The sequence below is a fragment of the Schistocerca piceifrons genome, chromosome 11 (assembly GCF_021461385.2).
Source record: "Schistocerca piceifrons isolate TAMUIC-IGC-003096 chromosome 11, iqSchPice1.1, whole genome shotgun sequence".
Classification (NCBI taxonomy): Eukaryota; Metazoa; Arthropoda; class Insecta; order Orthoptera; family Acrididae; genus Schistocerca; species Schistocerca piceifrons.
Genome location: NC_060148.1, coordinates 36,245,884 through 36,261,701, shown reverse-complemented (window position 1 = coordinate 36,261,701; position 15,818 = coordinate 36,245,884). Strand labels below are relative to the sequence as shown.

The following is a 15,818-nucleotide window of genomic DNA, read 5'->3' as shown; positions in this document are numbered from 1 at the left end:
TAAAGCACAACTAGCTCTTTTTTTCACACCAAATAACGAGCGTTGTCGACAGAGGATCTCAAATCTATTCCATATTTATGAATTTCGAGAAAGCTCTTGACAGCGGTCCTCACATGCAACTTGTAATCGAACTGCGTGTCGCCGGCCGCTGTGGCCGATCGGTTCTACGCACTTCAGTCCGGAACCGCGTTGCTGCTACGGTCGCAGGTTCGAATCCTGCATCGGGCACGGATGTGTGTGATGTCCTTAGGTTAGTTAGGTTTAAGTAGTTCTAAGTCTAGGGCACTGATGACCTCCGATGTTAAGTCCCATAGTGCTCAGAGGCATTTGAACCATTTGAAACGGCGTGTCCAGGGAGTGCCTTCCCAGTTGTGCGACTGGATTCGTCATTTCCTCGCAGAAAGGTCGCAGTTCGTAGTCATTCGAGGAAAGTCATCGAGTAAAACAGAAGGTACATCTATTGTGCTCCGAGGAAGTGTTGAAGGTCCTCTGCCGTTCCTGACGTACGTAATAGCTTTACTAGATAATCTGAGCAGCCATTTTAGACTGTATAAAATTATCACATTTACCGTCTGGTAAGGTCAGCAGAACATGGAAACCAAATGCAAAATGATTTGGAGACGGCAACTTGTTTGTACGGATACTGGCAACTGATCCTACATAATGACGTGTTAAGCTTTATGCAAAACCGGCTGAAATTACCATTACGGACAACTTAAATTGGAAAGAACACATAGAAAATGTTGTTGTGAAGGCGAACCAAAGAGCGCATTTTATTGGCAGAACACTTAGTAGATACAATAGAGCTACTGGAGAGACGGCCGACACCACGCTTGTAGCAAGTTACTAAATTACTAAATTGGTGATCCCTTGACGTCTCCTCGTTCGGAATGTTTGCTGTGGTGAAGGGATGCTTACCAGATGCGATTGACTGAGAACTTCGAAAAAGTCCAAAGGAGGACAGTTTGTTTTGTTTTATTACTAAGTAGGGGGGAAAGTGTCACGGATATGACACGCGAGTTGCGATGACAATAAGTGAAAGGCCATTTCGTCGGGGCGAGATCTTTTCATGAAATTTAGTCACCAGTATTGTCCTGCCAATACAAGAATACTTTGCTGCATAGTGAAATGACCGTCGCAAGAGAAAGTTGTCGTGGAACGTCTTGAAGTGTGCATTTTTCTCGCGCGCTCTTGGGAAAGTATAACGGGAAAGAATTAGTCGCAGGGTAATTCGATGAACCTTCTGCCAGGCTCTTAAGAGTGAATCGCGCCGTAATCATGTACATGGTGAAAATGTTGTGTCGCATAAATTATATGAATGATTCATCTGGAAAACTTTGTTGCATATTGCATGGTAAAATGTAAGTAAGTTCTTGATGCGAAATTGGACGAGAAGTGTATCTATACTTTAGGGGTATCTTCGATGTACATCACCTGCGGAAGTACGCAGTCTTACCTGTCGGCTCAGAATTAATTGGGGTGAAAGTCTGTCTACTTGATATGAGAATAAGGAGCTGATTTTTTATCTTTTTATTAATCAAATTTTTATTTGATGTTTATTATCTTTATAGCAGTTTACCGTCGGCTGAGAACGACTGGTAGCAAAACTAAACACTCGAACCAACAACGATAGTGAATAATAATGAAAAATGCAAAAATAATTCCCGGGCCCGTCCTGTGTGTCGGCGGTCCAGCAGATGCCGCCACGTTCTGACACACCACGGCGGGGCGTGGATTTCTGAGCAGGAAAGCAACTGCTGGGAGAGAACCCACGACCCCTTACGCCGGTCCAGTAGTCAGGACTCTGTAGAGGACACGGCAGTCAAATACTGTCTCGACACGAGCAGAGGTCACTGGGAAGGTCTTGAAAAAAGTGTAGTAATTGGTGTGGTAGGGTCTTTTCTCGCATTATGAGATGCAATACCCACTCTTTACATGACGAATAGTACAGTGTTTCCAGCTGATGCCAAAGTTTATGAACGTGGCTTTTCTGGAACGAAATTTTTCAGGCAGGACTATACAAAACTACTATGACGTCAACAGTTTTGTGCGGTGATCCACAGTGTTGGCCTTACACTGAAGCGGCGGAAATTAAACTTGGTATTTGACCCTAAAGTAACTGCAGCTTACGGGGATGACGTTTTGATATTCGGTTATTTTGCGCCGTTGTATTGTAAGAAATTGCGCAGGTATATCGAGTGTTCTGTGGCCTTTTCTGCTTTGGACGTAAGTTTCAATACAAAGTGAGCAAATGTGGCACCAAAGCGCCGATAGTATGAAACCGGATACGACGACTGCTCAGTGTGTTCTGCCTCAGCCAATCACAGCACAGATGACACCCTCTTATTACGAACTGTTAGATATTACTACCGCTTATTGCAAAAACTGCTGCTGCAAAATAAACATTTCGACCGTCGTACTTTGCGCAGTACATAGGAGCAGACAGAAAATTTTAAGCTGTTGCATGGACACCAGGGCAGCAGGCAGTCAACTGAAACGCTATAAGATGAATGGCCAGATCATGCGAATTAATTACGTTATGTACTTGTGACCTATGAGCTTCTCGGTTAAGACTGAAATCAAAATAACTACGGAAAATACAGGCGATGACGTAGGGAGAAGCGAGCGACGGAGGTGTTCATTCGTTAGGCAGCGTTCTGTCGCAGTAAGCGTTGCGTGTGCTCGCTTCTCGGAGAAGGGAATGAAACGCTGCCACGAAGCGCCAAGGTCGTGGCGTTGCTGGCGGCGGAGGGGTCACGTGACCTGAGAGCCGCTGCCCCGGGCCGGCCCGGCCCGCCGCTTGTGGGGCAGCGAGGCGGCGCTCAGTCGCTTTCCTACGGGTGGGGGGGCGAGTGTGCGTGTGGGCGCAGCAGCAGGTGGGGACGACGCGCAGTCGCCCCGTGCTGTCTGAAGAGTGCGAGATTTGTTTGCAAAAAATGTTGCAACTATTGCCGGTACTAATAGTTGAATTCAGTATAAAGAGCCGCAAAGTACAGACAGCTGTTACAATTGACAGCATGTACTCAGTTTACTCTCAAAACAAACAAATTTTTTCGTTGTAGTGATCTGAAAAGGCAGCAACACAACTCATTTAGGTACAATAAACTCAGCTTGCTACTAAGTGATAGAATAGAAATGAAGGAAAATTACTTGTTCCCTCAGACACGGCCTCTCGCGAAACAAATTTTATTGCACGCAACTTCCTGGCAGATTAAAATTGTGTGCCGCGCCGAGAGAAGAGAACTCTGGTCATTTGCCTTTCGCGGGCAAGTGCTCTGCTGCGGAAGTAGAGCTATGAGGAGGTGTTTTGAGTTGTGCTTCGGTAGCTCAGGTAAGCTGGCACGGTAGCTCAGCGTGTTCCGTCAGACCTGTTTGGCCTGTGCAATAAAAAAAAACTGAGTCCAAGGATCAACAAACGAACCAGACCGGATGTCATGTGACGTCCGCAACGAACAAACACAACGATCAACAACGAACAAAATGCAAAAAAAAAAAAAAAAGTGGTAGAGCACTTGCTCGCGAGAGGGAAAGGTCGGGAGTTCGAGCCTCGGTCGGGCACCCAGTTTTAATCTTCCAAGAAGTTCAATATCAGTGCACACTCTGGAATTTCACTCTGGAAATTTTATTCCATGTTTAGAAGTGAAACTGTGACTGAAAGTACTCTGGTGAAGTAAGTAGGATACTTCAGACTCCGTATTGGCTAAATAAAATTCGTTTATATCGACAAGCCTACATCAAACTACAAATGTCCCACGTCGTCTGTACAAGCCTCTTACAAATAGTTACGTAGATGAACCCATTTCGTTAAATAAGGCGCCTCAAACGACTTCTGGAGGCAAAAAAATTTTATTCTCAGTATTTCACTCTGTTATCCGGCGAATTTAAAAGTTATGTCGTAAACTGCTCGCTAAAAGGTCCAAACTTGTGTTTAAAGCCCTCTTACAGCGAGACAAGTATTACGCTGAACGAGACAGATACGGAGATTGCCATCGCATCTCGTGGAGCCCAAATAACCCACGATACGTTCATCGATTGTCTGGGAATGACAGCACATGGCAACTTGCAACAGTTTGAACATTATCTCAAACCTTCTCAAAAGTTTCTCTCGCTTCCATGCATAACGTCAAATATTCGAGACAGTGGCGCATTTGTAAAGTAATCGATTACACGTGTAGTATAAGTGCGAGTTGTAGTCTTGGCAGAATCGGCCGTGGCGTGGGGTGGGGTTTATACTGGATGTGACTTGTGAGACTCTGCACTGTACCTCATGCCGCTGTAGGACTTTCAGCAAACTTTAACACCTAAGTCTGTATGTACGTGCCGGCAAGCCGCGTGGCAGTGCGTGGCAGAGGGTACCACTCACTGCTCCCATCCGCCTTGGCTGTGCCGCTCGCGAGTGGTACGTGGCTGGCGTCATCGGCGCTAAGCCCGTGTGTAGGCTGCAGTTTCTGGAATTTTCTCGTCGCGCTCATTTCGCCGCAGGCCTGAAAGCGTCGAGGAGACGCGCTTGCACTGCGGCACTGCGGTTTGTCGGCAGGAAGCGGGCGTCCGCGCGGTGGGTGCAGATAAGTGCGTGTCGCCAGTCCAGGGTCGGCAGCGGCGGGAGGTGACGTCACGCGGCCACGCTGGTGATAGTCGGCGGGGGTGGGCGGGAAGCCAGCGAGGCGCAGAGTAGAACGGCCTCTGTGCACGAAATACCCTCCACCACACACCGTAAAGTGGCCTTAGGTTTGAAGATGCAGGTGGTAACTCATTCCTGCTACATTATGCATCGCAATATTAGTTTTTAGTACTTCATGTTTAGATTTGATTGCTACGCGTAAGGGGCGATGTAACGAATTAACAATTATGCAGACGAGAGTATACCGGTACATTCGTAACAGGAAACACTGGAACCACTTAAAATTTACGGTTTACGGGTGGAACAACAGTTTCCTTCAGGTTGTATAAATAATGTAATTGTTCACATGCAGGCGTACTTTGACAACACAAATTGTACGGTTTTGTGGTGAATGTGGTTCGTCGATTGGCGGTCAGCGTCCTCCTTCCTGCTCCACGCTTCCGCAGTGCGTTCCTGCCGCCACCGAGTCCACGGCACTCCCACCAGAGCCCCGCTGGTGCCAGCCCGCCCGTTGCTGAGGAAGGGCCGTCTTTAGGCCTGGGCGCGACACGACGCTACAGCGCGACGCGCACGAATCACGCGTGTCCAGCGCAGGTCGAGACGCGTGCACGTGTTTTGCACGCGCCGGCTGACGGCGCTCCACGCTGACAGAAACGAAGCGCGCGCACACTGTAATCTTTCTCAAACGATTTTGCAGAAACTACTCAGTAAAAATATTTCATTTTTTACTTGCTTGTAGCGTTATATGGCAGCTTCCTGGCCAAGTGCCCATAATCTCGCTAATTGTCATACTTATTTCGATATACACATTATAGTAAGACGCTACGCAAACTTCGAAAAGCCTGCAATGAAAAATAAGGGTCGCTATGATTTTGCGTTTGGTTAAACCATATGTTGTTGCGTTTGAAATTTAGCCAACATGCTGAATTTTTGTTTAGACTTGGGAGGAGGTCTCTATCTGCCTCCGATCTCGAGAAAACGGATCCTATGTAGCGCGCTCACTTCCAGTCTCACGCCCGCGAGAATGAAATACGCGCAACATCTCTCGTATCTCCTAAACCGCTCGAGACATCGAGACGAAAGGTTGGCGAATGATAGCGCACAAGGAGAATATTTTGCTAATTCGTAAACACAGGGAACTCGATCTTTGGCGATATATCAGTACTTATACTTCCCTTCTTATTTTTTTCACTCCATTGGTATTAATTTCTTGAGTTATCGACAGCTAGCGAAACAAGATTTTCGTAGTTGTTGTTGTTGTGGTCTTCAGTCCTGAGACTGGTTTGATGCAGCTCTCCATGCTACTCTATCCTGTGCAAGTTTCTTCATCTCCCACTACCTACTGCAGCCTACATCCTTCTGAATCTGCTTAGTGTATTCATCTCTTGGTCTCCCTCTACGATTTTTACCCTCCACGCTGCCCTCCAATACTAAATTGGTGATCCCTTGATGTCTCAGAACATGCCCTACCAACCGGTCCCTTCTTCTAATCAAGTTCTACCGCAAACTCCTCTTCTCCTCAATCCTATTCAGCACCTCCTCATTAGTCATGTGATCTACCCATCTAATCTTCAGCATTCTTCTGTAGCACCACATTTCGAAAGCTTCTTTTCTCTTCTTGTCTAAACTATTTATCGTCCATGTTTCACTCCCATACATGGCTACACTCCACACAAATACTTTGAGAAACGACTTCCTGACACTTAAATCTATACTCGATGTCAACAAATTTCTATTCTTCAGAAACGCTTTCCTTGCCATTGCCAGTCTACATTTTATATTCTCTCTACTTCGACCATCATCAGTTATTTTGCTCCCCAAATAGCAAAACTCCTTTACTACTTTAAGTGTCTCATTTCCTAATCTAATTCCCTCAGCATCACCTGACTTGATTCGACTACACTCCATTATCCTCGTCTTATACCCTCCTTTCAAGACACTGTCCATTCCGTTCAACTGCTCTTCCAAGTCCTTTGCTGTCTCTGACAGAATTACAATGTCATCGGTGAACCAGGAGAACAGTTTGTGCCGAACATGCGTGTAAAAGTCGACGGTTTGCGAAACTGTTAGCGCGTTACGGAGATGATAGATAAACTCCAGTGGAAGACTCTGCAGGAGAGACGCTCAGTAGCTCGGTACGGGCTTTTGTTAAAGTTTCGAGAACATACCTTCACCGAAGAGTCCAGCAGTATATTGCTCCATCCTACGTATATCTCGCGAAGAGACCGGGAAGATAAAATCAGAGAGATTAGAGCCCACACAGAAGCATACCGACAATCCTTCTTTCCACGAACAATACGAGACGGGAATAGAAGGGGAACCGATAGAGGTACTCAGGGTACCCTCCGCCACACACAGTCAGGTGGCTTGCGGAGTATGGATGTAGATGTAGAAAGAATTTTCTACGCGTAACATTTTTTTCTGTTACGCAAATTAGCCATGTGGAAAACAAGGAGTAAAATTCTACAGAACGAAAGCAACATTCATTTAACGCTAAGTGTGTGTGTGTGTGTGTGTGTGTGTGTGTGTGTGTGTGTGTGTGTGTGTGGGGAGGGGGGGGGGGTCATCGTAAACACCACTAGTCCTGCACATTTGTTTTTTCCCTTTTTTAGTCCAAAGTGAGTGTGTGAAAACGTGCCTTCACATTTTTGAGGAAATAAAATTACTATTTCCGCTGGATGGGCAACTAGTTTAAATGTTAAGTCATTTTCTATTACTTTCAACAAATACATTTTCATTAAAACTTAATCTCCCTTTGTACTGGTTAAAGAAATCTACGCCAATTGGCATTTTTATACATAGATCAGCGATTATAAGGAAGTCATGGAGTACACCATTTATTTTCAATCGCAACAGAACTTCCTGTTTAACAGGTTTTCAACTTTTCCTGTAGCTACAATTATCTGCAGCCCCGTTACTGGCATTATTACAACTTCATTTCTATTTGGCAACGATCCTAACAAACTTTTACCCACAGCACGTAAACCACTGCCACTATCTGCCAAGCACTGCACTTCTTCGTTCCACACTTGCAGGCTGATTACTGGCTGACTCAACACCTTCCCTTCATTGCTGGTGTCAGAACCCTGCTCCAAAAAATCGTTCACAACCTCTCTTCTATCGAAATCTTCCCTGTTTCCAGAAATTACACAGATTTTTGCAGAATTACCCACATCACTTTTCTCCCCCATACTATTTATTCTGTTCACTAATGACAGCTCAAAAATTTTTTCCGGCGTTTCGCCATTCTCCGTGTTCTCCTTCCCCACCGCCCCAATCTCTCTATCTCTCTCTCTCTCTCTCTCTCTCTCTCTCTCTCTCTCTCTCTCTCTCTATCTCTATCTCTTTCTTTCATGATTAGTTGGCTGACCGCCATTTTGGTCACAATTTTCCTGCCTCTCCCTTATAGCCTCACAAATGTCATTTATAGACAATAGTATTTCTTCTATACTGACATCACCAATCTCTTATAATTCTGCAGCTTCTGTACTTATTCCTTCCCCAGAACATGACTAGACTTCAACTTGGTTGCTAAGGACGTTCTCCGCTAATTCATCACCCGTTTCGTCTGCAATACAGTGCTTATTTTGTGTCTGTCCAAAAAATCTCCTAGACCTCCGTTAAATGTACAGATGTGTGTATATAGCTCGTTTCGTCTGTTGTTACTACCTTCTTCTGCTCCTCACTCACAGTCCCAGCCTGTTTAGTTCTAACACGTACAAAGGGTTTTGCTAGCGGGTTCAAATTGCTACTTCCCATCTTGTAAACGCTAGCCCTTTCACAGACGGCATTTAGTTTAACGGATTCTGTACCATTTCTTAAGTTTACCACCATTTGCTGTCACCTTGGCGCATCATCATCCTCTCGCACCGGAGAATACGGCCGATAATTGAGCACCTGCTCCCCATTATTTCGCCTATCTTGTTGGGTAGCGCCACCTCCTGCTGTTTCCGGGGCTCACACCAATTCTGTTAACGTTTGCATTCTGCCGCGGTTCTGCATTATTTGGTGGTCTGATGTTACGATTTGCATGCTCCTCCTCATGGAACAACTTGTCAACTCTCTCCAAATAGCAATGAATTTATAAACGTCATCCCTAGGCGCTGCAATAATTTTGTTTCGCCAGTTCATGGGCAATTTACCTTCCAGGCCCATAACAATTTCTTCTGTCTCGGCTTTGTTGTTTAAATATGAAAAGTTTGTCGTCCATTTTAACGCAAACTTTCTTAAGCTTTCCTTCCTAGGATTAAACGTTTCCCTAGCCCAGAAGCTATTTAGCAACTTCATTTGTTTTTGCTTGCCCCAAAATTCTTTAAAAAACGCCTCTTTAAATATATATAGAATATCGTACTGTTTAGTAGCAATAACCCCCCAAATTCTAGCCTCTTCCTAGAATTGAGAGGTAATGAACCCTATTTTTTGTCTGTCTGGCCACAAACTAGGTAGAACTCCTTCGAAGTCATTCCAAAATTCTTTTGGATGTACATTTTCTGTTGAATCAAAACTGCCTGTTAGCGACATATGATATTTCAGATAATGCTGCTACAAAACTACACCCACTACTGTTTGTTCCATATCTGAGGTTAGTTTCAACTTGGCATAATCTACTGCTGTGCTCACCAGACTTATTTTCAACCTCTTCTACCTGGTTAGTTAGCTGAAGAACATTTTCTTCTGTCTCGCCCATTCAGTCGGACACACTTCTTACTTCAGTCATACATTTGGCATATTCAGAACTGATTTTACTGCCTAACAGTTTGTGATCTTAAACACACACACACACACACACACACACACACACACACACACACACACACACACACACACACACATTACCGCCGTTATTTTGACCTAGTTTCTGCACTCTATCTTTTATCACATCTGCCCTTTGTTTGTTTCCAATAGCAACTTTTTTCAAGGCATCTGTTAATTCTTTTTCTACAGTTCTAGTGGATTGTTGGCAGTTATTCTCAACTTCAGAAATTTTGCCATCCACTTTACTTTCTAACGACTTCAGATCATTTTCCCACATATATTTTAAAACCGCAGTCTGCTTTTCAAGTTTTCCATTGATGTTCTGATCAGTTGTTTCAGCCAAATTAGTATGTCCATCTTTCATAGAATCCATTAATGCTGCAAACATAGCCTCTTTGTTCTATTTTCTGCTTTACTGTTCCCTGTTTATCTTTTTCCTTCGGTACCATTCCGAATTTGGTATCCACATTTGATTCAGTAACACTACCAATATTGTCATCATGCAATTGATTTTTACCGATTTCATGCGTAATGTGACTTTTTTTCAAATTGCTCTGAGCACTATGGGACTTAACTGCTGTGGTCATCAGTCCCCTAGAACTTAGAACTACTTAAACCTAACTAACCTAAGGAAATCACACACATAGATGCCCGAGGCAGGATTCGAACCTGCGACCGTAGCGGTCGCGCGGATCCAGACTGTAGGGCCTAGAACCGCTCGGCCACTCTGGCCGGCTTAATGTGACTTTCAGGATCTTCATTGTCTCCACTAGTCACATCAACTGACGTACTTGAAGCAAAGTCTACTTCACCGTCCGTAAGTAACAAAGAAACATCCTCAAAAACCTCCTCTTTTACTTTAACATCTACTCCTCTCTGTTCAAGCGTGCTAGTTTGTGAAGCACTTCCACTGAATGAGAATCCTTCTTTTTTCGTATTTACAAAATCTTTATCACTTACCATGTTACTCAGTCTGCAGCTCGCTCGCGCGCGCGCGCACACACACCACACACACACACACACACACACACACACAAACAAAACAGTTCTAACAAACTCATCTTTCGTTGAATGCTGCAGCCTCGGCGTGCAGAAACTGAGTGTCAGACCTCCTCCGTCTGCCGCCGTCCCAGTTTCAGGGTCCCCGCTTGTCGTGTAAGTTGGTAGCGCTGCCCTGCCGTATTGCTGCTCGTTGATGCCGCTATGAATGAATTTATTTACCTTCACTGTAAAGCACTTTTGAGACATGTAGCACATGCAGACATGAAACTGGCAAACGACTACTTCCTTCGGAGCTCATACTACACACGACCGTACCATTGAAAGGCTGGGATCTGACTTCTATTATTGGTGTAAGCATTCTCCATTTGCAAGAGAAGAGATGCGTGAAGAATACTCTGTTGTGATTGCGCAGTCTGCATTAAGGCCAATACAAAAATATTATTCTCCTGTGTTAGCGCGCTTTTCTCATGACTAACAAATCAATAAACAACACACTCGAACTGTACTTTTTTCCAAAATATTTGACATTCTGATACTTTATTTATACTTTACATTATTAACTGTTTACATTTACACTGAAATTAGCTTCCCTTTACCATAAACTTACTTGACACACTATAATACAAAATTCCCCGTCGTCTTAATTCACAGTGTATTAAAAATTTCTCACGTTACTTCGTACGGCGTTTGTCACTATAACAGTGATCTACATATTTACTTTAGACCACATTCACACATCATCCACACTACTAAAAACATACACAAAACTGTACAACCATAAAAGAAAAATCCTTCAAGAAATAAACAGTACAATTCACTGTTTCTTGAATGTGTCTGTCCGCTACTGTACCCTGGTGGATGACAATTTGAACTGCGTACTCGGCTGAACCCACTTCACGACCTTTCACTGTGAACGCACGTCAGTCTCCCGACGCACGGGCTTCATCCCCTGTGTGAAGCAACTCCTGCAAGGGTACACGCATGACTGCTTGTTAAATGACGAATAATACAGATTCAGGTCATAAAACGGTGTTGTTTTCTTGAATAACAGAAGTAAAGAGAACATCTCGTTGAATAGAGTAATACTATAGTTCTGTACAGCCTATTTAGTATTTTGGTAGACGTCTATTTCAAACCATTTCCATACCAAATAACATTGCACTGTAGAAAAAAAGATGGAAATAATGTCCTTGCCGCTTCTGGAGCTTGTTCTCCAAATGAAATATGCTGAAAGAAAAGGTAAAGCTTGAAAATGGTATTATTAAAGATCTGCTGTTATTCACCAATGGCATCAGTCGGACAGAAAGGGTGTGATACTGCTGGAACCGACTAAGGATGGACTTTACACGGTGAGTCACCTAACATTACCGCTGGATATATTTCGTAAACCACATCAAATACTGACGAACCGATTCCGCACACCGAACGTGAGGAGAGGGGCTAGTGTAATTGTTTAATACAAACCATACAAAAATGCACGGAAGTATGTTTTTTAACACAAACCTACGTTTTTTTAAATGGAACCCCGTTAGTTTTGTTAGCACATCTGAACATATAAACAAATACGTAATCAGTGCCGTTTGTTGCATTGTAAAATGTTAATTACATACGGAGATATTGTAACCTAAAGTTGACGCTTGAAACATTGTCCCCACTTCATTGTAGGGGCCCAAACAGCTGCAACATACATCGCGTTTCTACAGAATGATCTGCCAACGTTCCTCGAAAATGTCCCCACTGGAAACGCGTCGACGTATGTGGTATCAGCATGATGGTGCACCTGCACATTCTGCAATTAACACTAGGCTGGCCCTTGACAGGATGTTCGACGGGCGTTTCATAGGACGTGGAGGACGCATAAATTGGCCAGCCCGTTCTCCTGATCTTACATTTCTGGACTTCTTTCTGTAGGGTACGTTAAAGGAGAATGTGTACCGTGATGTGCCTACAACCCAGAGGATATGAAACAACGTATTGTGGCAGCCTGCGGCGACATTACACCAGGTGTAATGCGGCGTGTACGACATTCATTACGCCAGAGATTGCAATTGTGTGCAGCAAATGATGGCCACCACATTGAACATCTATTGGCCTGACATGTCGGGACACACTATTCCACTCCGCAATTGAAAACGGAAACCACGTGTGTACGTGTACCTCACCCCTCATGGTAATGTACATGTGTGTCAGTGAAAAAGACCAATAAAAAGGTGTCAGCGTGTGGACGTAATGGGCTGTTCCAGTCTCTTCTGTACCTATGGTCCATCACTGTTCCCTTTGGATCCCTACGTAATTCGGTGCTCTCCGATACAGACGATTGAACAACAGAGGAGTGGTATTCAAGCGTCAAGTTTAGGTTACAATATCTCCGGATGTAATTAACATTTTAGAATGCAACAGACGGCACTGATTATGTATTTGTTTATATGTTCAGACGTGCTAACAAAACTAACGGGCTTCCATTTAAAAAAATGTAGGTTTATGTTAAAAAACAGTTCTGTGCATTTTTTTATGGTTTGTAGTAACCAATTACACTAGCCCCTCTCCTCACGTTCGGTTTGTGGAATCGATTCGTCAGTACTTGATGTGGTTTACGAAATATATCCAGCGGTAACGTTAGGTGACTCACCCTGTATTTATCAACTGTCGCTGGAGACAGGTGTGGCTGTCCCTCGTAGAAGTATTGTCAGTCACCTGTATGCTGAAAGGGCTGCTCCGTGTTGCCGTGTTTCAGAATCGTCCGCAATGGAAGCAGTTAAGGACATCACAGAGACGGTGGCTGTGGACCTGGGGGACCTGCTGGACGCCGGGGACGACGCCATGGTGATACTCGAGGCAGGTGAGACTCGGCTGGTGGTGCACAGGGCCGTCCTGGCGGACAGGAGCCCTGTGTTCGCGGCCATGTTCGCCCACGACACCCTCGAGGCGAGCACTGGCGTGGTGAGGATTGCCGACATCGGGGGCCCGGTGCTGAGGCAGCTGGTCTCCTACCTGTACACCCAGCGGGCCCCCCAGCTGCCCGGCACGGCCCCCCAGCTGCCCGGCACGGCCCCCCAGCTGCTGGCTGCAGCAGATAAATACGGGGCGTCGGGGCTGAAGGCGGAGTGCGAGCGGCAGGTGGCCGCTCAGCTGACCGTCGAGACCGCGGCGGCCGCGGCCGTCCTCGCAGTCCGCCACTCCTGCAGTGACCTCAGGCGAGCCGCCATCGAATTTATTAAGACCTGTCCCTTCGAGGTGATGGCCACTCAGGGGTGGGCAGATGCCATGCGGAAGCAGCCGGAAGACTTGATCGAAGTGAGCCGGTTGCTGTACGATCCACCACCACAAACCAGGTAAGTGTGAGACAACCCACTGATTAGTGTCTCTCGGTTCTAGGTGTGTGTATTTCCAACTGTGTAATTTTTCCCACTGAATTTTCGTAGATGTGTGTCTGCTGTAAAATACACCATCATAGACAGTCATTTCACGATAGCTCACAATGCTATCATTACCCTCGTGTAGCAGTTTCAGCGAACCCCTAAACTGAACAGTGTTCATTACCAGGTATGTTAGCTAACAAAAACCATCAAAGAGGCAGTTTGTGGGCATTATATTAAACTACATGTATACAGAAAGTGGTTGTTTAGGTTTTAGCATCAACTGTCATGACAGAGGGTACACTCACTGTGTGAATAGAGCATGAGGCAGACTGCTGTGGACACAAAGCTGTATTGCCCAGCACAGGCTCAGACACAGTGACGGGTGTAGTTTGCAACCGGCAGCCTGTACGGGTTGCTGTAGCCCTGTTCCCATGAAGTGGTCTCTAAAGTTGTCCATTGGTTCTGTGGCTGATGACAATGAGACACCTTTGAATAGTGCCACACTGCATGAAGATGATGACCGAGTAAGTCACTTACAGCCGACACCTCGAGCAAGGTAGTGTACTGCAGAATGATTAGAGGAGGGCGGCAACTTATCTACAATTTTATATTGCTGATGTTGACCTGTGGAATTTTCTATGTGTAGTAAAGGAGACTATCCAAGTAATGATTATTCACACCTTAGTATTACAGCTTTGGCTGTTACGTAGTTGTCTGTCACTTTCTTTCCACGTGCAAGCCATATGCCAGTAACTATTCCAAGATAATTCTTAGTTATCTCCAAATCCAGATAGTACACGGAAGATGTTAATTGCTCTAAAGGCACATTATATAAAAGAATGCTCTGCTGTGAGGGCTTGTATGGAAGATGTTCAGAAAACCAGGTGAAGTAAGCATCGGTGCCCCAGTGGCTGACTGCTCACACCTCTTGCAGCGCAGTTCCAGCTGGTCCCATAAAGTTGAGTGTTCCCACCTCATTTTGTTCGCCTCTGTACTCAGCATTACGTAAAGCTCACGCAGTTCTTGGATACGTTCCCTTCTGTGACACACAGAATACCGTGCTTTACTGTGTATTCGACAAACAGGTGTCCACCCCTGTGTGTGTGTGTGTGTGTGTGTGTGTGTGTGTGTGTGTGTGTGTGTGTGTGTGTGTGTGTGTGTGTGTGTGTTCAGTGGATCTATGGCTTTACTATAGCCACCCAGTGAAAACTACAGGCTTCCATTCTCCTGTGGCACACCTTATGACATTATCTATCCCATCCATTGTTGTTGCTGTTCCACCTCTGATAGTCTGTGATGCTTAAAGTGTCTGTGCGACCAGAGTTACCATTTTTCTGCACCATCTTACAGTTACATATGTTCATACAACTCTAATAGCCACTAACACTGATAAATAATCATTTATTTTTCATTTAGATTTTAATACTTATGTAGTATTTTATGTGCTATTTGACATATTGGAAATCTTGTGTTCGAGATGACACTGTGCATTCCCTGAACCAATTGTAATGAACATAGAGCCAGTGTTGTAAATCATTCAGTGTCTTTCTCTTGTATTCTATAAAGATTAACTTCAAAATTCATTGTTCAAGCAATAAACATATTACAATTGTTATTTACATTCTTGAAAAAAATGTAAAACATTACATTATTCCAAACTCGTTATGCACGCTGTGGGAAATGACTCAAACTCTTATGTTTGAAAAAATTTTTGTTGACGGGAATCTTTTTACTAACAGTTATCTTCGTGTACATTTTAAAAATTCTCTTCATGATGTATAATAGATTCTTGTCGTGATCTTCACCTAGTTCACTGCCTCATACTTCCCACACTATTGGGTGTCAGTTACAGACAGATATACAATGTTTGGTTCTGGAACTGCCTCTGTCTTTCACTGATTCCACTTGACACCACCCCCCCCCCCCCCCCCCAGCCTCTCAAAATTATACATAGTATTACACACACATTTTATACACCACAGGTACATATGATTTTAATAATTAAAATAAGACGTATAAAACCACATGTAAGCAGAATTATTTTTTACTTCATACAGTGTCCACTTCACACAGTGAAGTGA

The 15,818-nt window shown here is 44.5% G+C and overlaps 1 protein-coding gene across 1 annotated transcript in view; it reads left to right on the top strand.

Moving 5' to 3' along the window:
- Positions 1–2,848: 2,848 nt before the first annotated feature.
- LOC124720021 (FYVE zinc finger domain protein UPA1-like) overlaps positions 2,849–15,818 on the top strand; it is a 58,829-nt gene continuing 45,859 nt past the window's right edge. The window contains exons 1-2 of the mRNA XM_047245270.1: positions 2,849–2,876; positions 13,113–13,710. Of these exons, the coding sequence (XP_047101226.1) occupies positions 13,124–13,710 (587 nt within the window). The 5' untranslated portion in view covers positions 2,849–2,876; positions 13,113–13,123. The remainder of the gene's footprint in view (positions 2,877–13,112; positions 13,711–15,818) is intronic.